General features: G+C 44.8%; 1 protein-coding gene across 5 annotated transcripts in view; it reads right to left on the minus strand.

Annotated features, from left to right (window-relative positions):
• Window positions 1-16,549: 16,549 nt before the first annotated feature.
• GRIK4 (glutamate ionotropic receptor kainate type subunit 4) overlaps window positions 16,550-21,372 on the minus strand; it is an 888,411-nt gene continuing 883,588 nt past the window's right edge. For 3 of the 5 annotated variants that reach the window (XM_077250470.1, XM_077250471.1, XM_077250472.1), the window contains one exon: window positions 16,550-17,913. In XM_077250470.1, the coding sequence (XP_077106585.1) occupies window positions 17,551-17,913 (363 nt within the window). In that variant the 3' untranslated portion in view covers window positions 16,550-17,550. The remainder of the gene's footprint in view (window positions 17,914-21,372) is intronic. The other 2 variants (XM_077250469.1, XM_077250473.1) reach the window with 1 other exon arrangement.

Raw genomic sequence — 21,372 nt, forward strand, 5'->3', positions numbered from 1 at the left:
GTTTTCTTAATGTCGCCAGTATATTTACTATACCTTATAATGATGCTTCTCCATGGAAACTATACGTGCTACAGAAAAACTATACACATTTTTTAAATCAGGACAAAAAGATGATTCAGAAAAGTACAAAGTCCCCTGCGATGATTACAAAAAATATTTTTTGTAGACCTGTGTTATTATTATTTTTTGTATAGCATACTTACTTTTGCAGTCATGTTCCAAACATAAGTCCTGGGGTTGTTTCTAGATTTAGACTTTTGAGAGTGGAACATAGGGGAAGGATAGGTAGGAGAAAACAAATAGGAGAGGATGAGGATAAGCATGCAAACCATCGCCAAGCAAAGATTTCCTGAACAATTTCCTAACTGCCTATTCCAAACACTGATTTCTCCTCCAACACCTAACCAGTAAGTCAAATCTATCATTATTATTATTATTTATTATTATAGCGCCATTTATTCCATGGCGCTTTACATGTGAGGAAGGGTATACATAATGAAAACAAGTACAATAATCTTGAACAATGCAAGTCAAAGCTGGTACAGGAGGAGAGAGGACCCTGCCCACGAGGGCTCACAATCTACAAGGGATGGATGAGGATACAGTAGGTGAGGATAGAGCTGTCGTGCAGCAGTTTGGCCGATCGGTGGTTACTGCAGGTTGTAGGCTTGCCGGAAGAGGTAGGTCTTCAGGTTCTTTTTGAAGGTTTCGATGGTAGGTGAAAGTCTGATATGTTGTGGTAGAGAGTTCCAGAGTAGGGGTGATGCACGCGAGAAATCTTGTATGCGATTGTGGGAAGAGGAGATAAGATAAGAGGGGAGTAGAGAAGGAGATCTTGTGAGGATCGGAGATTGCGTGCAGGAAAGTAACGGGAGACGAGGTCACAGATGTATGGAGGAAACAGGTTGTGGATGGCTTTGTATGTCATGGTTAGGCTTTTGTACTGGAGTTTCTGGGTAATGGGGAGCCAGTGAAGGGATTGACAGCGGGGAGAGGCCGGGGAATAGCGGGGGGACAAGTAGATTAGTCGGGCAGCTGAGTTTAGAATAGATTGGAGGGGTGGGAGAGCGTTAGAGGGGAGGCCACAGAGCAGGAGGTTACAGTAGTCGAGGCGGGAGTTGATGAGGGCATGGACTAGGGTTTTTGCAGATTCTTGGTTTAGGAATGTACAGATCCATGAAATATTTTTGAGTTGAAGACGGCAAATGGAAAGGGCTTGGATATGAAGTTTGAAGGAGAGATAAGTGTCAAGGATTACCCTGAGGCAGCGAACTTGTGGGACTGGGGAGTGTGGGCAGCCGTTTACTGTAATGTGTTATGGTTCTCAATGGCAAGAGAACATAGCCCAGCATACATAGGAACTAGCTCTTGGAAGGATGGAAACTTAAACTGACCATGAACTAAACCTGCCGCACAACTAACAGTAGCCGGGTAGCGTAGCCTGCGTTTTATCCCTAGACGCCCAGCGCCGGCCGGAGGACTAACTAATCCTGGCAGAGGAAAATATAGTCCTGGCTCACCTCTAGAGAATTCCCCGAAAGGCAGACAGAGGCCCCCACATATATTGGCGGTGATTTAAGATGAAAAATGACAAACGTAGTATGAAAATAGGTTTAGCAAAATCGAGGTCCGCTTACTAGATAGCAGGAAGACAGAAAGGGTACTTTCATGGTCAGCTGAAAACCCTATCAATACACCATCCTGAAATTACTTTAAGACTCTAGTATTAACTCATAACATCAGAGTGGCAATTTCAGATCACATGAGCTTTCCAGACACAGAAACGAAACTGCAGCTGTGAACTGGAACAAAATGCAAAAAACAAACAAGGACAAAAGTCCGACTTAGCTGGAAGTTGTCTGGTAGCAGGAACATGCACAGAAAGGCTTCTGATTACAATGTTGACCGGCATGGAAGTGACAGAGGAGCAAGGTTAAATAGCGACTCCTGTCATGATCTCTGCAGGCAGAGATCATAGCAAGCCTATAGAGGGACAAGCTCTCGGAAGATGGAACTATACTGACCATGAACTAAGCCTGCCGCGCAACTAGAAATAGCCAGGTAGCATTTCCTATTTATTGCTAGATGCCCAGCTCTGGCCTAAGACCTAAATAGCTAGCAGAGGGAAATATAAGACCTGGCTCACCTCTAGAGAAATATTCCAAAGAAGACCGTAGCCCCCCACATATAATGACGGTGAGTTCAGATGAAACAACAAACGCAGCAGGAAAATAGTCTTAGCAAATTTGAGGTCCGCTTACTAGATAGCAGAAGACAGATAGTATACTTTCATGGTCAGCAGAAAAACACTAACAAAACACCATCCAGAGATTACCTTAAACTCTGGCATTAACTCATAACACCAGAGTAGCAATCCCTGATCAACGAGAGCTTTCCAGACACAGTAACAAAACTTCAGCTGTGAACTGGAACAAATAGGCAAAACGAAACATGGACAAAAGTCCAACTTATCTAGTAGTTGTCAGAAGCAGGAACAAGCACTGAGAGGCATCAGATAACATTGTTGACCGGCAAGAAACCACCAGAGAAATGAGCTTAAATAGCGACACCCACTACTGATGGAAACAGGTGAAACAGGAAAGAGGATGACAAGTCCAATTCCACAAGCGGCCACCGGGGGAGCCCAGAATCCAAATTCACAACAGTACCCCCCCCTCAAGGAGGGGGCACCGAACCCTCACCAGATCCACCAGGGCGACCAGGATGAGCCCTATGGAAGGCACGAACAAGATCAGAAGCATGAACATCAGATGCATTGACCCAAGAATTATCCTCCTGGCCGTAACCCTTCCAATTGACCAGATACTGGAGTCTCCGTCTGGAAACACGAGAGTCCAAAATTTTCTCCACAACGTACTCCAACTCACCCTCAACCAACACCGGAGCAGGAGGCTCAACTGAAGGTACAACAGGTACCTCATACCTGCGCAATAACGACCGATGAAAAACGTTATGAATGGAAAAGGACGCAGGGAGGTCCAAACGGAAAGAAACAGGATTAAGAATCTCCAATATTCTATAAGGGCCGATGAACCGAGGTTTAAACTTAGGAGAAGAGACCCTCATAGGGACAAAACGAGAAGACAACCACACCAAATCTCCAACACAAAGCCGAGAACCAACACGACGATGACGGTTGGCAAAACGCTGAGTCTTCTCCTGGGACAACTTCAAATTGTCCATAACCTGCCCCCAGATGTGATGCAATCTCTCCACCACCGCATCCACTCCAGGACAATCCGAGGATTCCACCTGACCGGAGGAAAATCGAGGGTGAAACCCCGAATTACAGAAAAACGGGGACACCAAGGTGGAAGAGCTGGCCCGATTATTGAGGGCGAACTCTGCCAATGGCAAAAAAGCAACCCAATCATCCTGGTCAGCAGAGACAAAACACCTCAGATATGTCTCCAGGGTCTGATTCGTCCGCTCGGTCTGGCCATTAGTCTGAGGATGGAAAGCAGACGAGAAAGACAAATCTATGCCCATCCTAGCACAGAATGCCCGCCAAAATCTAGACACGAATTGGGTTCCTCTGTCAGAAACGATATTCTCCGGAATACCATGCAAACGAACCACATTTTGAAAAAACAGAGGAACCAACTCGGAAGAAGAAGGCAACTTAGGCAGGGGAACCAAATGGACCATCTTAGAGAAACGGTCACACACCACCCAGATGACAGACATCTTCTGAGAAACAAGAAGATCCGAAATAAAATCCATCGAGATGTGCGTCCAAGGCCTCTTCGGGATAGGCAAGGGCAACAACAATCCACTAGCCCGAGAACAACAAGGCTTGGCCCGAGCACAAACGTCACAAGACTGCACAAAGCCTCGTACATCTCGTGACAGGGAAGGCCACCAGAAGGACCTTGCCACCAAATCCCTGGTACCAAAGATTCCAGGATGACCTGCCAACGCAGGAGAATGAACCTCAGAAATGACTTTACTGGTCCAATCATCAGGAACAAACAGTCTACCAGGTGGGCAACGATCAGGTCTATCCGCCTGAAAATCCTGCAAGGCCCGCCGCAGGTCTGGAGAAACGGCAGACAATATCACTCCATCCTTAAGGATACCTGTAGGTTCAGAATTACCAGGGGAGTCAGGCTCAAAACTCCTAGAAAGGGCATCAGCCTTAACATTCTTAGAACCCGGTAGGTATGACACCACAAAATTAAACCGAGAGAAAAACAACGACCAGCGCGCCTGTCTAGGATTCAGGCGTCTGGCGGACTCAAGATAAATTAAATTTTTGTGGTCGGTCAATACCACCACCTGATGTCTAGCCCCCTCTAGCCAATGGCGCCACTCCTCAAACGCCCACTTCATGGCCAAAAGCTCCCGATTCCCAATATCATAATTCCGCTCGGCGGGCGAAAATTTACGAGAAAAAAAAGCACAAGGTTTCATCACGGAGCAGTCGGAACTTCTTTGCGACAAAACCGCCCCAGCTCCGATTTCAGAAGCGTCGACCTCAACCTGAAAAGGAAGAGCAACATCAGGCTGACGCAACACAGGGGCGGAAGAAAAGCGGCGCTTAAGCTCCCGAAAGGCCTCCACAGCAGCAGGGGACCAATCAGCAACATCAGCACCCTTCTTAGTCAAATCAGTCAATGGTTTAACAACATCAGAAAAACCAGCAATAAATCGACGATAAAAGTTAGCAAAGCCCAAAAATTTCTGAAGACTCTTAAGAGAAGAGGGTTGCGTCCAATCACAAATAGCCCGAACCTTGACAGGATCCATCTCGATGGAAGAGGGGGAAAAAATGTATCCCAAGAAGGAAATCTTTTGAACCCCAAAAACGCACTTAGAACCCTTCACACACAAGGAATTAGACCGCAAAACCTGAAAAACCCTCCTGACCTGCTGGACATGAGAGTCCCAGTCATCCGAAAAAATCAGAATATCATCCAGATACACGATCATAAATTTATCCAAATAATCACGGAAAATGTCATGCATAAAGGACTGAAAGACTGAAGGGGCATTTGAAAGGCCAAAAGGCATCACCAAATACTCAAAGTGGCCCTCGGGCGTATTAAATGCGGTTTTCCACTCATCCCCCTGCTTAATTCGCACCAAATTATACGCCCCACGGAGATCTATCTTAGAGAACCACTTGGCCCCCTTTATGCGAGCAAACAAATCAGTCAGCAGTGGCAACGGATATTGATATTTAACCGTGATTTTATTCAAAAGCCGATAATCAATACACGGCCTCAAAGAGCCATCTTTCTTAGACACAAAGAAAAAACCGGCTCCTAAGGGAGATGACGAAGGACGAATATGTCCCTTTTCCAAGGACTCCTTTATATATTCTCGCATAGCAGCATGTTCAGGCACAGACAGATTAAATAAACGACCCTTAGGGTATTTACTACCCGGAATCAAATCTATGGCACAATCGCACTCCCGGTGCGGAGGTAATGAACCAAGCTTAGGTTCTTCAAAAACGTCACGATAGTCAGACAAGAATTCAGGAATCTCAGAGGGAATAGATGACGAAATGGAAACCAAAGGTACGTCCCCATGCATCCCCTTACATCCCCAGCTTAACACAGACATAGCGTTCCAGTCGAGGACTGGGTTATGAGATTGCAGCCATGGCAATCCAAGCACCAACACATCATGTAGATTATACAGCACAAGAAAGCGAATAATCTCCTGATGATCCGGATTAATTCGCATAGTTACTTGTGTCCAGTATTGTGGTTTATTACTAGCCAATGGGGTGGAGTCAATCCCCTTCAGAGGTATAGGAGTTTCAAGAGGCTCTAAATCATACCCACAGCGTTTGGCAAAGGACCAATCCATAAGACTCAAAGCGGCGCCAGAGTCGACATAGGCATCCGCGGTAATAGATGATAAAGAACAAATCAGGGTCACAGATAGAATAAACTTAGACTGAAAAGTGCCAATTGAAACTGACTTATCAAGCTTCTTAGTACGCTTAGAGCATGCTGATATAACATGAGTTGAATCACCACAATAAAAGCACAACCCATTTTTTCGTCTAAAATTCTGCCGTTCGCTTCTGGACAGAATTCTATCACATTGCATATTCTCTGGCGTCTTCTCAGTAGACACCGCCAAATGGTGCACAGGTTTGCGCTCCCGCAGACGTCTATCGATCTGGATAGCCATTGTCATGGACTCATTCAGACCCGCAGGCACAGGGAACCCCACCATAACATCCTTAACGGCATCAGAGAGACCCTCTCTGAAATTCGCCGCCAGGGCGCACTCATTCCACTGAGTAAGCACAGACCATTTACGGAATTTTTGGCAGTATATTTCAACTTCATCTTGCCCCTGAGATAGGGACATCAAGGCTTTTTCCGCCTGAAGCTCTAAATGAGGTTCCTCATAAAGCAACCCCAAGGCCAGAAAAAACGCATCCACATTGAGCAACGCAGGATCCCCTGGAGCCAATGCAAAAGCCCAATCTTGAGGGTCGCCCCGGAGCAAGGAAATCACAATCCTGACCTGCTGAGCAGGATCTCCAGCAGAGCGAGATTTCAGGGACAAAAACAACTTGCAATTATTTTTGAAATTTTGAAAGCAAGATCTATTCCCCGAGAAAAATTCAGGCAAAGGAATTCTAGGTTCAGATATAGGAACATGAACAACAAAATCTTGTAAATTTTGAACTTTCGTGGTGAGATTATTCAAACCTGCAGCTAAACTCTGAATATCCATTTTAAACAGGTGAACACAGAGCCATTCCAGGATTAGAAGGAGAGAGAGAGAGGAAGGCTGCAATATAGGCAGACTTGCAAGTGATTCAATTGAAAGCACACTCAGAACTGAAGGAAAAAAAAAAAAAAAAATTTTCAGCAGACTTCTTTTTTCTCTCCTTTCTCTGCCAATTAATTTAACCCTTTGTTGGCCGGTCAAACTGTTATGGTTCTCAATGGCAAGAGAACATAGCCCAGCATACATAGGAACTAGCTCTTGGAAGGATGGAAACTTAAACTGACCATGAACTAAACCTGCCGCACAACTAACAGTAGCCGGGTAGCGTAGCCTGCGTTTTATCCCTAGACGCCCAGCGCCGGCCGGAGGACTAACTAATCCTGGCAGAGGAAAATATAGTCCTGGCTCACCTCTAGAGAAATCCCCGAAAGGCAGACAGAGGCCCCCACATATATTGGCGGTGATTTAAGATGAAAAATGACAAACGTAGTATGAAAATAGGTTTAGCAAAATCGAGGTCCGCTTACTAGATAGCAGGAAGACAGAAAGGGTACTTTCATGGTCAGCTGAAAACCCTATCAATACACCATCCTGAAATTACTTTAAGACTCTAGTATTAACTCATAACATCAGAGTGGCAATTTCAGATCACAAGAGCTTTCCAGACACAGAAACGAAACTGCAGCTGTGAACTGGAACAAAATGCAAAAAACAAACAAGGACAAAAGTCCGACTTAGCTGGAAGTTGTCTGGTAGCAGGAACATGCACAGAAAGGCTTCTGATTACAATGTTGACTGGCATGGAAGTGACAGAGGAGCAAGGTTAAATAGTGACTCCCACATCCTGATGGGAACAGGTGAACAGAGGGGATGATGCACACAAGTTCAATTCCACCAGTGGCCACCGGGGGAGCCCAAAATCCAATTTCACAACAGTAATGGATAGGTTTGTTGGGGGGGTCGCGTGAGATGGGGGAAGGACGATGAATTCTGTTTTGTCCATGTTAAGTTTTAGAAATCTAGTGGAGAAGAAGGATGAAATAGCAGACAGACATTGAGGGATTCTGGTTAGTAGGGTGGTGATATCTGGTCCAGAGATGTAGATCTGTGTATCATCAGCATAGAGATAATACTGAAAACCGTGAGATTCTATGAGCTGTCCCAGGCCAAAAGTGTAAATGGAGAAGAGCAGGGGCCCTAGAACTGAACCTTGCGGGACTCGGACAGATAGGGGGCGAGGTGAGGAGGTGGTGTGTAAATGGGAGACGCTGAATGTTCGGTCAGTTAGGTATGACGTGATCCAGGATAGGGCCAAGTCTGTGATGCCAAGGGATGAGAGGGTCTGTAGTAATAGGGAATGGTCCACTGTGTCAAAGGCAGAGGACAGGTCCAGGAGGAGGAGGATAGAGTAGTGTCGCTTGCTCTTGGTGGTTAATAGGTCATTGGTGACCTTAGTTAGGGCAGTTTCAGTGGAGTGGTGTGACCGGAAGCCTGATTGTAAGCGGTCGAAGAGGGAGCAGGAAGATAGATGGGAGGACAGTTCAAGATGGACATGTTGTTCCAGTAGTTTTGAGGCATAGTGGAGAAGTGATATAGGGCGATAGCTAGATACAGAGGATGGGTCAAGAGAGGGCTTTTTGAGGATAGGTATGATTGAGGCATGTTTAAAGCTTGAGGGGAAAACACCAGTTGTTAGTGATAGGTTGAAGAGATGGGTTAGAGTTGGGATGAAGACTGTGGCGAGGTTTGGGATGAAGTGGGAAGGGTTCGGGTCAAGTGCACAGGTGGTGAAATGTGATCTTGAGAGTAGAGTGGAGAGTAGATCTTCTGTAACGGTGGAGAAGTTGGTTTTGGAGGGGGAGGGCTGGGTAGTTGGGAGGAAGGGCTCTGGGGGTTGTCAACTAAAACTGTCTCTGATGTTCTCAATCTTCTGCTTGAAAAATGAGGCAAAGTCTTCAGCTGAGATGAGTGGGGAGGGAGGAGGTGCTGGGGGAAGGAGGAGAGAGTTGAAGGTGTTGAATACCTGTTTAGGGTTGTGAGACAGGGAAGATATGAGAGATGAGAAGTAGGTTTGTTTTGCTGTGGCGAGTGGGGTCTTGAAAGTAGTGAGGGACTGTTTGAATGCGATGAAGTGCTCGTTGGAGTGGGATCTTTTCCATCTCTGCTCAGCAGCCCTGGAAGCTCGCCTCAGTTCTTTGGTCAGGCTGGTGTGCCAGGGCTGTCTGTTGATTTTGCGAGCTTTGGCATGTGTGAGAGGGGCAAGAGATTCCAAAGCTGCAGATATTGTGGTGTTATATAGAGCGGCAGCATCATCCGCATTGTGTAGGGAACTTATGTCTGTGAGAGGGAGGAGGGATTCAGAGAGCAAGTGTAGATCAAGGTGTTTAAGATTTCTGCGAGGGTGTGCAAGTTTGTGGGGTGGGCATTGTAGACAAGGAGTGGAGAGGGAAGAGAATGTGAGTAGACTGTGGTCAGAAAGAGGAAGAGGTGAGTTAGAGAGGTTAGATAGGGAGCAGAGGCGGGTGAAGGTGAAGTCTAGTGTGTGACCATCTTTGTGAGTGGCTGCAGAAGACCATTGAGTGAGGCCGAAGGAGGAAGTGAGAGATAGAAGTTTAGTGGCAGCTGAGAGGGAAGTGTCAATGGGGATGTTGAAGTCGCCCATGATGATAGTGGGGATGTCCGCAGAAAGGAAATGAAGTAGCCAGGTCGTGAAGTGGTCAAAGAAGGTGGTGGCTGGCCCTGGGGGGCGGTAAATGACAGCCAGTTGGAGGTTGGAGGGGGAGTAGATGCGCACAGAGTGCACCTCAAAGGAAGGGAGGGTAACAGAGTATGGCAGTGGGATTGGGGTGAAGAAGCAGTTATCTGACAGGAGTAAACCAACTCCTCCGCCATGCTTGCTGCTGGGGCGGGGTGTGTGAGAAAGGTGAAAGCCACCATACGAGAGTGCAGCAGGAGAGGCTGTGTCAGAAGGGGTGAGCCAGGTTTCGGTGATGGCAAGGAAGGAAAATTTGTGAGTAATAAAAAGATCATGGATGTAAGAAAACTTGTTGCAGACAGAGTGAGCGTTCCACAGAGTTCCTGTTAGTGGGACTGGGGAGGCGGGGGCCGGGCTAATGGGTATAAGGTTATAGAGGTTACAGAAATTTGTGGTAGAGCGTGGATGGGAGGTAGAACTGACTGTGGGAATGTGGTGAGGAGGACCAGGATTTGGAGAGATATCACCAGCAGTGAGAAGGAAAGTGTTAGAAGGTGGGAGCAGGAGAGGGCATGAGGTGGCTGTGCTTTGAGACAGAGGATTGTATGTTGAGCAATAGTTCTGAGGAGGAGGTGAGATGGATGGGGAGAATTGAAGAAGAGATGAACAGTTCCTTACTAGGTGTAGGGATTAGGGGAGTTAGCAGAAAGTGAAGGATTATAGGGGTGAGAGTGAAAGCAAACAAACATTGTTTACAGTGACTTGTCAGTTACCTTCAGTTCCCTTCTGGTTCAATTCTGGTTTTAATTCTAAATTAATCTTCACACTTCTAGGACACACTTATAGGAATCACACAGCAGACTGAAGTCATTGCAGACTTGTGCTATGCAATATATGTACAGCTAAGTGCATTCAGGTGTGAAGCAGAGAGGAGTGGTCTCTGCTCATCTTGGTCAGAGAATTAAGGGTGGACCAGATGCATACAATCAAGCCAGAGTAAACAAGGTCATAAATAACACTGGGGTAAGCTGGGGTTCACTGAAAGGCATACCATGTGAATGCTAGGAGCAGGGGAAAGTCTGTGTGGAAAGTTGGGTGATGTACTATGTGCACTTCATAGACATGGCAGGAGAGCAGGCTGGAGAGCTGGGTGTATGTGGATCGCCCCCATGGGGCCGTGGGGTACTCGGTACTGGGTCCTTCAGTTCACAGGGGGATGTCACAGTGGCTGACCCGGTCCGTGGCCCTGGGACGTCCGTGTAAATGGGAAAGGTGTTTAAAGGGATACAGTTTGTGTTTGTGTTTGTGATGCCACCTGTGGTATTCGGTCAGGGTGACCGACGCTGCTTTAAGGGGTCCGCTGGGGTGATGTTATGGCAGCTAGATGGTATACCTTCCCACAGGTGATGTATGTCCCCAGGGCTTCCCAATGTGTAGATGGTGGATGGTGAGAGGCGCAGTGAAGAACGAGGACACAAGGTTGCAGTCTCTTTACCCTTACTGAAGCCTTCAGCATCCACAGTCCAGAGCACCAGATCACAGGGCAGCCAGAGTCCGGCCGATTTGGAGGCAAGTCCAAAGTCCCCTTGTCCATGTAGAAATCAGTAGCCTTCCTCTAGCGCCGTGGTGTTCTAGTTCCTAACTGCTAAGCTTCTCATAAGGTCCTCACAGATGTTGTAGATGTTATGTCTCTCTCTCTGTCCCCCAGATAGGACAAACCCGTATGACCGGTGGCTTGAGGTGTTTTACGGGGACTCTATCATGCCCCAGCCTCTAAAGCTTGCCTCCTGGGTATAGGGGCGGACAAGTAACGTGAAATTAGCTGTCCTGCCGGTCTCTGGATCAAGGCATAAAGGATCGTTGCTCCCTCAGTGTTCCGGCTACCGGGATCCTGCGCCTCAGAAGGAGGCAGCCTGTGTAGGGCTGTTCCCCTCCTGAAATTCATTCCTTTGCTACGACTTCTTTCACCCTCTCTGCAATACAGTTCTCCTTCAGTGTCTCTTTCTAGAAGCTGCAGCTCTCAAGGCATGCACAGCTCCGTGTCCTTCTGTCTCGATCTCTGACAGGATCCCACCCCTGTCAGGGACCAGCTACCTGAGCGAAGCTGAGCCAGCAACTAACTAACTACCTCCCCAGGCAACCAGTTTTACCTAAGTGTGAGGATGGTTGTCATCTAGGAACACTAAACTTAAAGTGCCATTGGCACAGTTAGGTCCAAAGTTTATCGGTCCCTATGCGATCCTAGAAGTGATGATTAAAGTTTCCTCCATCCTTTCGCATCCATAACGTCTTCCATAAATCCTGATACAAAGGGGAAGCAAAGAGACATGCAAACCAGCAGGGATCAACAATATGTAAAAATTTCACAAATTTTATTAAATGTCCGTTAACCATTAACCATTAACATTTACTAGGGTTGAGCGAAATGGATCAGACAAATTAAAAAATCGCTGACTTTCGGCAAAGTCAGGTTTTATGAAACTCGACCCTATCCTAGTGTGGGATCGGCCATGAGGTCGCCGATCTGCGCGCAAAAGTCACGTTTCGTATGACGCTTTCAGAGCCATTTTTCAGCCAATGAAGGAGGACGCAGAGTGTGGGCAGCGTGATGACATAGGTCTCGGTCCCCACCATCTTAGAGAAGGGCATGACAGTGATTGGCTTGCTTTCTGCGGCGTCACAGGGGATATAAATGGGCATGCACGCCGACCGCCATCTTACTTCTGCCGATCTTAGCATAGGGAGAGGTTGCTGCAGCTTCATCAGAAGAAGGGATATAGTTAGGGAGGGAAGATTAGCCCCCAAACTGCTTGTGCTGTAGCGATTTCCACTGTCCAACACCACCTTTTTTTGCAGGGACAGTGGAGGCTAAATTTTTGTGCATCAGCTCTGTAGCTTATTAGGCTGCCTTATAAGGCTCCCTGATAGCTGCATTGCTGTTTGCACGGTGCTGTGTAAACCAACTGCTTTTTTAAAAGCAAAAATCTTGTTGCTCCTTTCTGCAGTTATCTTGTTTATTTGTCCACACTTTTGTGTGCAGCAGTCCTTTTTATTGCTGCCATACTTGTCCTGAGATCATTGTAGGGAGATAGAAATTGTACTACAGTCCTTGTATTTTTCGTATATCTTCCAGCCACTTGCTGCCACTTACATTGTGGTGTTTTCTACACTGGGCCTGAGTTTTGGTTCAGTCTCCAAAAAAAAAAGTGAGATTCAAATTCTCACAAAGTAGATATTCTTCAGTCCTGTTAGTTTGTCGTATGTCAGCCAGCCACTTTCTGCCACTTAGATTGCGTTGTTATATACACTGGGCCTGAGTTTTGGTTCAGTCTCCCCCCCAAAAAAGTGAGATTCAAATTCTCACAAAGTGGATATACTTCAGTCCTGTTAGTTTGTCGTATATCAGCCAGCCACTTTCTGCCACTTACATTGTGTTGTTTAATGCACAGGGCCTGAGTTTTGGTTCAGTCTCCCAAAAAAAAGGGAGATTTAAATTCTCAACAAGTTTATATACACCTTCTACCTTGTTTTATGGTACCATATAATGGTTGTTATTTTGGTTAGATTTTCCAAAAAATGAGGAAGTCTGGTGGAAGAGCCCGTGGGCGGTGGTTGCCAGCTGGTACTGATGGTGGTGGTGCATCTGGTGGTAGTGGCAAAAGCACAATAGCACCTAAGGCTGCCTTCAATTTTGAATAAATCCCCCCCAGTGTCATCAGCAAAGCACCCCCACACCATCACACCTCCTCCTCCATGCTTCATGGTGGGAGCCAGGCATGTAGAGTCCATCCGTTCACCTTTTCTGCGTCGCACAAAGACATGGTGGTTGGAACCAAAGATCTCAAATTTGGACTCATCAGACAAAAGCACAGATTTCCACTGGTCTAATGTCCATTCCTTGTGTTCTCTAGCCCAAACAAGTCTCTTCTGCTTGTTGCCTGTCCTTAGCAGTGGTTTCCTAGCAGCTATTTTACCATGAAGGCCTGCTGCACAAAGTCTCCTCTTAACAGTTGTTGTAGAGATGTGTCTGCTGCTAGAACTCTGTGATGGGATAAAGAACACCTGGAGACGCCTACCAGTCCCAGAATAGACAGCCAAGCTGTCAATCAACAAACTAACAGTTCCTACACCAGACTGAACGACTGGACTGAGCTGTCAATCAAAGTACTGACAGCTTCAGCACACCCCTGTACCAGATTGGATGGGAGCACTGTCAGTTGCTGGATCCCAGACACACTGAGGGATGGAACCGTGACAATCGCTAAGTGCACATAGTTGACAGCAGTCTGCCTGTGTAATCTGGCTATTTGATGACAGCAGTGAATGAGCCACTGGCTCCTTCTTACACCAATCAGCGTGTGTGACTTAGACAGCAGACATGATGATGTCACTACATTGTGTCTGGTGTTCGGAGTGTCAGTGCACCCAGCAAAGACTGGAGCAGAGCTCCGGAGGAATAGGAGCAAGGTGAGTATGTGGTTTTTTTTATACGTGTGTGAATGTGTGTGAGATTTGTGGCTGCATATGGGGGGGGGGGGGGGGGCTACGTGTGGGCTCATATTGTATATAGGGGGCTTTGTGGGGGCTCATACTGTATATAGGGGGACTGTGTGGACATATACAGTATGTAGGGGGTGTCAGCATACTTAATTCTGCTCAATATTAAGTGACACAATTAAAATACAATAATAATTATAATGAATTTGTTAATATTAATATTGAGCAGAATTAATTTCAGCACATTGGTTCAGCCCTTCACAACAGTCATGGTCTTTCATGTAGCTCTGTGAGGAAAAAAATGAAAAAACACTCCCTGCTTTGCTCATGTTCTCAACCACATGTTGTATACATTTTACAAGGCTCATTCCAATGAGGCAAAGGGTCCAAAGGGTCTTGTCAATGTGCAGGAGAGAATACTTTAGTTTTAGCAGATTCTACGCTGTAAAAAAGTCTTCCTGGTGGTGATCTGTTGTGTGAAATTTACACATTGGATAGTTTCACACTCCACTTGTCGGACAGAAAGCCCCAGCAGTGTAGAGCTGTCATTGCAGCACAGTATCAAAGTGTGAACAGTGTCTGCAGCCAAGGCATTGCCAGCTCATCTGCATCCCCTGGCCTTTAGAAGAGCTTTCAATGCTTGTCAGGAGGTTCAACACCTAAGGGGAGATAACAAACATGGGAAACATAGGGGACATAAGAAACAGGACTCATTTTCTGGAGGATTTCTGAAGGTCTGGTGTTGTTTTTGTTCTTTACAGCATTTATCAGTTAGGTTAATTCATTTTATATTATTATAGATTCAGCTTTACTGCTGATACCAAATATGCACATTTTTTTACATTTCTTTATTTTTAACTGGGGAAAAGGAGAGTGATTCAAATTTTTATTTATTCATATTTTTAAAGGTAAGATTATTTTTTTTTAACTTTCGGGTACATCTAGTGCTTAGAGATAAGCGGATGCTTTGTAATTCTAATTTAAAAAAAATTCCATGTGATTTGCAGTGAATAAATTTGTACAGATCTCAATACTGGAAAGTATGTAATTGGAAAATACACATGGTGGTGAGAGAGCGAAAGAGGACCCCACTGACCATAAGAGCATACACTCTACAAGAGAAAGAGGACCCTGCTGACCATAAGAGCTTACACTCCACAGGAGGGAGAGGACCCCACTGATCATAAGATCTTACACTCTACAGGAGAAAGAGGACCCCACTGACCAGAAGAGCTTACACTCTACAGAACAGAGAGAGGACCCCACTGACCGTAAGAGCTTTCGCTCTACATGAGAAAGAGGACCCTGCTGACCATGAGCTTACACTCTACATGAGAAAGTGGACCCTGCTGACCATAAGAGCTTACAATCTACAGGATAGAGAAGACCTTGCTGACCATAAGAGCTTACAATCTACAGGATAGAGAGAGGTCCCTGCTGACCATAAGAGCTTACACTCTACAGGAGAGAGAGGACCCCGCTGACCATAAGAGCTTACACTCTACACGAGAAAGAGAGGACCCTGCTGACTATAAGAGCTTACAGTCTACATATGAGGGAGGATCCCGCTGATCATAATAGCTTACACTCTACAGGAGAGAGAAAGGACCCCACTGACCGCAAGAACTTACGCTCTACAGGAGAGAGGACCATGCTGATCATAAGAGCTTACACTCTACTGGAGAGAGAGGACCCTGCTGACCATAAGAGCTTACACTCTACAGGAGAAAGAGGGCCCCACTGACCATAAGAGCTAACAATCTACAGGAGAAAGAGGACCTTGCTGATCATAAGAGCTTACACTGTACAGGAGAGAGAGGACCCCACTGATCATAAGAGCTTACACTCTACAGGAGAGAGAGGACCCCATTGATCATAAGAGCTTACACTCTACAGGAGAGAGCGGACCTTGCTGACCATAAGAGCTTAAACTCTGCAGGAGAAAGAGGACCTTGCTGACCATAAGAGCTTACACTCTACAGGAGAGAGAGGACCTTGCTGACCATAAGAGCTTACACTCTACAGGAGAGAGAGGACCCCACTGACCATAAGAGCTTACACTCTACAGGAGAGAGAGAGAGGACCCCACTGACCATAATAGTTTACACTATGCAGGAGAAAGAGGACCCCACTGACCATAAGAGTTTACACTCTACAGGAGAAAGAGGACCCCACTGACCATAAGAGCTTACACTCTACAGGAGAGAGAGGACCCCACTGACCATAAGAGCTTACACTCTACAGAAGAAAGAGGACCTTGCTGACCATAAGAGCTTACACTCTACAGGAGAGAGAGGACCCCACTGACCATAAGAGCTTACACTCTACAGGAGAGAGAGGACCCCACTGACCATAAGAGCTTACACTTTATAGGAGAGAGCGGACCTTGCTGACCATAAGAGCTTACACTCTACAGGAGAGAGCGAGGAAATGAGGGCACTGATGATCAGAGTTACTGCATTGTTTCATACCTGTCATTGTTCTGATGCCTGTTTCATGAATTGTTGTAGTCTCTTCTCTCTTTTCTTGTTGCAAATCAACAAAGATCTATCAAAATTTCAATTTGGAAAAATATTTTTTCACCATTACATAAAATAAGTCCAGTATGTACCAAGACGCTGTGGACAAATTAATTACACATATGCAAACATACTAAGAATTGTTCTCTTTATTTTACAGAAATTGCATAGAATTGTAGATTTTTTCATCAAAAAATATCATTATACTTCTTTCATACACAGCTTTAATGGACTTCTGGAGTGGATTTTTTTGTTATAAGGAGTAGATTTACCAAATGTAGCATTATGAAAGTCATATGTTCATGATTTTTTTTTCAGGAAAAGTGGTACATAACAACTATTTTATGAGTTTAACCCTTTTGGTGTTTCTAGAGTTGTGCTGTACCCCTAATCCTATGGAATATTTAACAGTTCTCTATGTCACCATACCAACATGTGAGGATGGAATTTTTCTTCTTTCATTTACTTTCACAAATGACCATTTCGTAAATCTAGCTCTTATCCTCATGACACAATGACGAAGCTCTATATTTACATGACGGTCATGAGTATTTATAACCCATGACACCAGTTTTTCACGTGGCCAGGATGTACACTTCATATAGGGCTTGACTTTCTCTACAAAACATGAATACTGGTATAACACAAACCTTCAAAGACACACATGAAGCCATGGTAAAAACATTCTCAACCGATTAAAACACCAAAAACGGTTCCCATGAACACAGAACAACCCTATTCTCACCAGATCCGAGTTATCATTTTAGACCAAATGTTTCAATACTACAGACATTGTGGGTATCCAAATAAAAGCCTCTAGGTGTTTATGACTTTGGGAAAAGGAAGACAATGGCCCTCAATATCCAAAAATAACAATATTATGTGACTAGGTTTAGTCCTCTGCTAATTTTTACGAGAAATTGGTAGCTTTGTGATGTCATCAGCAGCTCGGATCATAGAAATCCATTGTGGGAGATTTTTTAAATTTTTTGTACTGTGTATAATTCACTAACAGTATTTTCTTCTAGCTGTAAAAAGTTTATTTGTATAATTAAATGATGACTAAAAAAATCGCACTGGATGTTTTGTATCCTCTTTGACTGTGCTCGTGACTTTCTACTCTGGCTCACTGCTGTTTGTTGTCTTCTCCCATAAACTCTCCTCACTTTGTGCTGGAGATCCGGCAGAGGTTCGCACTCTGAGTCCTTGAAAGCGGCGGCACTCCGGACATACTCGAATATGCGTACATTCTCTGGCTACCAGAGCTGCTTCTTGCGCCAGTCTCTGTGCCAGTGGGTCAGGCCCACTTCCACCACATAGTTTACCATTGCTGAGAATACTAGTATTGCGTCCTCTTCTATCATCTTGAATGGTAGATCTAGAACGTATAACACCCCCACGCCTACGACGTGGTAGGAGACTGTCCTTGCAGAGTATTATGTTGCTTAATTCTGTCGCCATTTCTTTGCACACAGAAACCTAGGAAAAAAATACAAGATAAGTACCATGTAATGGACAACTGGGCAATTGGGAGCATAAGTAGATATTTCAAGCTATTGTACACAATATCTAGTTATAAAATTAGCCTCTTAGAGACCGCTGCCCTGCTATCAGTGTATGGCCGGAGTCACACATAGCGTATAAAAAATCGGTCCGTTTTTCACAGCCGAGAATCGTACAAATGTTCCCTGAAAAGTGATTCATTAGTCGGCTTTTGCTAAATCAATACAGAACCCGACAGGATATGACATGGTTTGCATACAGTGAACCATTGCATATTCGTTAGATTTTTATATGTCCCTCACTAATAATGTTAGTAGTGTGTGTGTGTGTGTGTGTGTGTGTGTGTGTAAAATTTTGGAGCTGTAGGTGTTAAATTAAAGGATTAATTCACGGAAAAAACTGGTGTGGGCTCCCCAGCAATTTTCTCCCTCAGAAAGGGAAAGCCAGTGACTGAGAGCAGATATTAATAGCCTAGAGAGGGACCATGGTTATTGGCCCCCCTGGCTAAAACAATCTGCCCCCAGCCACCCCAGCAAAGGCGCATCTATTCCGGCACTTAGCCTCTCTCTTCCCATTGCCCTGTGGTGGTGGCATATGGGGTAATAAGGGGTTAATGTAACCTTGCTATTGTAAGGTGACATTAAGCCTCTTTAATAATGGAGACGTGTCAATAAAACACCTATCCATTATTAATCCAATAGTATGAAAGGGTTAAAAATACACACATTAAGAATAAAGTCTTTTAATGAAATAATGAAACACGCAGGTTTTAACATCTTTATTGCACTCTCAATCCAAGCGAAGCCCTCGTTCTTCTGTTAAAAAAAATGCAAAATAAAAAAGCAACAGTATCCCATACCTGTTCGCAGTACAGTCAAGTCCCACACTGCAATCCATCTCAAGAGGGTAAAAAGTTTACAACCCGGAGCGGAGCTAATGCTACCGGCGGGGCTGTAAACCATGAAGGAATGAATGAAAAGCTGCCTGCGCAGTCTCCCCGCCTGACCGGACATGAACTCATTAGTGTGGGAAAGTTTCTGGACATTTTCCCACGCTGTCAGTTCACCGCGGGTCAGGCGGAGTATGCCAGCCTCATTGACTACCGCTGAAGTCACTGAGGCTGCGCAGAGTCCCTTCCTGATGCGGTGAACTTGATTTACATCATGGGATATGACTACGTGGACAGGTATTGGATATTGTTGCTTTTTTATTTTGCATTTTTTTTACAGAAGAACAAGTGCTTCCATTAGATTGAGAGTGCAATAAAGATGTTAAATCTTTGTGTTTCATTATTTCATTAAAATACTTTATTCTTAATGTGTGTGTGTATTTTTAACCCATTCATACTATTGGATTAATAATGGATAGGTGTCTTATTGACTCATCTCTATTATTAACCAGGCTTAATGTCACCTTACAATAGCAAGGTGTCATTAACCCCTTATTACCCCATATGCCACCGCCACAGGGCAACAGGAAGAGAGAGGCTACAGATGTGCCTTTTCTGGGGTGGCTGGGGGAAGATTTTTGTAGCAGGGGGAGGGGGGCAATAACCATCGTCCCTCTCTAGGCTATTGATATTTGCCCTCAGTCACTGGCTTTCCTCTCTGGCAGAGAAAATTGAGTGGGAGCCCACGCCGTTTTTTCCGTGAATTAATCCTTTAATTTAACACCTACAGCACCAAAATTTTACACACACACACTACTAACATTATTAGTGAGGGACATATAAAAATCTAACGGATATGCAATGGTTTACTGTATGTAAACAATGTCTCATATCCTGTCAGGTTCTGCATTGATTTAGCAAAAGCCGACAAATGAATTATCGGCTATTCTGCTATCTAACTCTCTATGAAATATAAATATATAGATATATACAGTACAGACCAAAAGTTTGGAAACACCTGCTCATTTAAAGATTTTTCTGTATTTTCATGACTATGAAAATTGTACATTCACACTGAAGGCATCAAAACTATAAATTAACACATGTGGAATTATATACTTAACAAAAAATGGTGAAACAACTGAAATTATGTCTTATATTCTAGGTTCTTCAAAGTAGCCACCTTTTGCTTTGATGACTGCTTTGCACACTCTTGGCATTCTCTTGATGAGCTTCAAGAGGTAGTCACCGGAAATGGTTTTCATTTCACAGGTGTGCCCTGTCAGGTTCAATAAGTGGGATTTCTTGTCTTATAAATGGTGTTGGGTGCATCAGTTGTGTTGTGTAGAAGTCTGATGGATACACAGCTGATAGTCCTACTAAATAGACTGTTAGAATTTGTATTATGGCAAGAAAGAAGCAGCTAAGTAAAGAAAAACGAGTGGCCACCATTACTTTAAGAAATGAAGGTCAGTCAGTCTAAAAAATGGGGAAAACTTTGAAAGTGTCCCCAAGTGCAGTGGGAAAAACCATCAAGCGCTACAAAGAAACTGGCTCACATGAGGACAGCCCCATGAAAGGAAGACCAAGAGTCACCTCTGCTTCTGAGGATAAGTTTATCCGAGTCACCAGCCTCAGAAATCGCAGGTTAACAGCGGCTCAGATTAGAGACCAGGTCATTGCCACACAGAGTTCTAGCAGCAGACACATCTCTACAACCCTTGTTAAGAGGAGACTTTGTGCAGCAGGCCTTCATGGTAAAATACCTGCTAGAAAACCACTGCTAAGGACAGGCAACAAGCAGAAGAGACTTGTTTGGGCTAAAGAACACAAGGAATGGACATTTGACCAGTGGAAATCTGTGCTTTGGTCTGATGAGTCCAAATTTGAGATCTTTGGTTCCAACCACCGTGTCTTTGTGCAACGCAGAAAAGGTGAACAGATGGACTCTACATGCCTGGTTCCCACAGTGAAGCATGGAGGAGGTGTGATGGTGTGGGGGTGTTTTGCTCGTGACACTGTTGGGGATTTATTCAAAATTGAAGGCATACTGAACCAGCATGGCTACGACAGCATCTTGCAGCGGCATGCTATTCCATCCGGATTGCGTTTAGTTGGACCATCATTTATTTTTCAACAGGACAATGACCCCAAACACACCTCCAGGCTGTGTAAGGGCTATTTGACCAAGAAGGAGAGTGATGGGATGCTACGCCAGATGACCTGGCCTCCACAGTCACCAGACCTGAACACAATTGAGATGGTTTGAGGTGAGCTGGACCAACAAGTGCTAAGCATCTCTGGGAACTCCTTCAAGATTGTTGGAAGACCATTGCTGGTTACTACCTCTTGAAGCTCATCAAGAGAATGCCAAGAGTGTGCAAAGCAGTCATTAAAGCAAAAGGTGGCTACTTTGAAGAACCTAGAATATAAGACATAATTTCATTTGTTTCACACTTTTTTGTTAAGTATATAATTCCACATGTGTTAATTCATAGTTTTGATGCCTTCAGTGTGAATGTAAAATTTTCATAGTCATGAAAATA

The sequence above is a fragment of the Ranitomeya variabilis genome, chromosome 4 (genome assembly GCF_051348905.1).
Source record: "Ranitomeya variabilis isolate aRanVar5 chromosome 4, aRanVar5.hap1, whole genome shotgun sequence".
NCBI lineage: Eukaryota > Metazoa > Chordata > Amphibia > Anura > Dendrobatidae > Ranitomeya > Ranitomeya variabilis.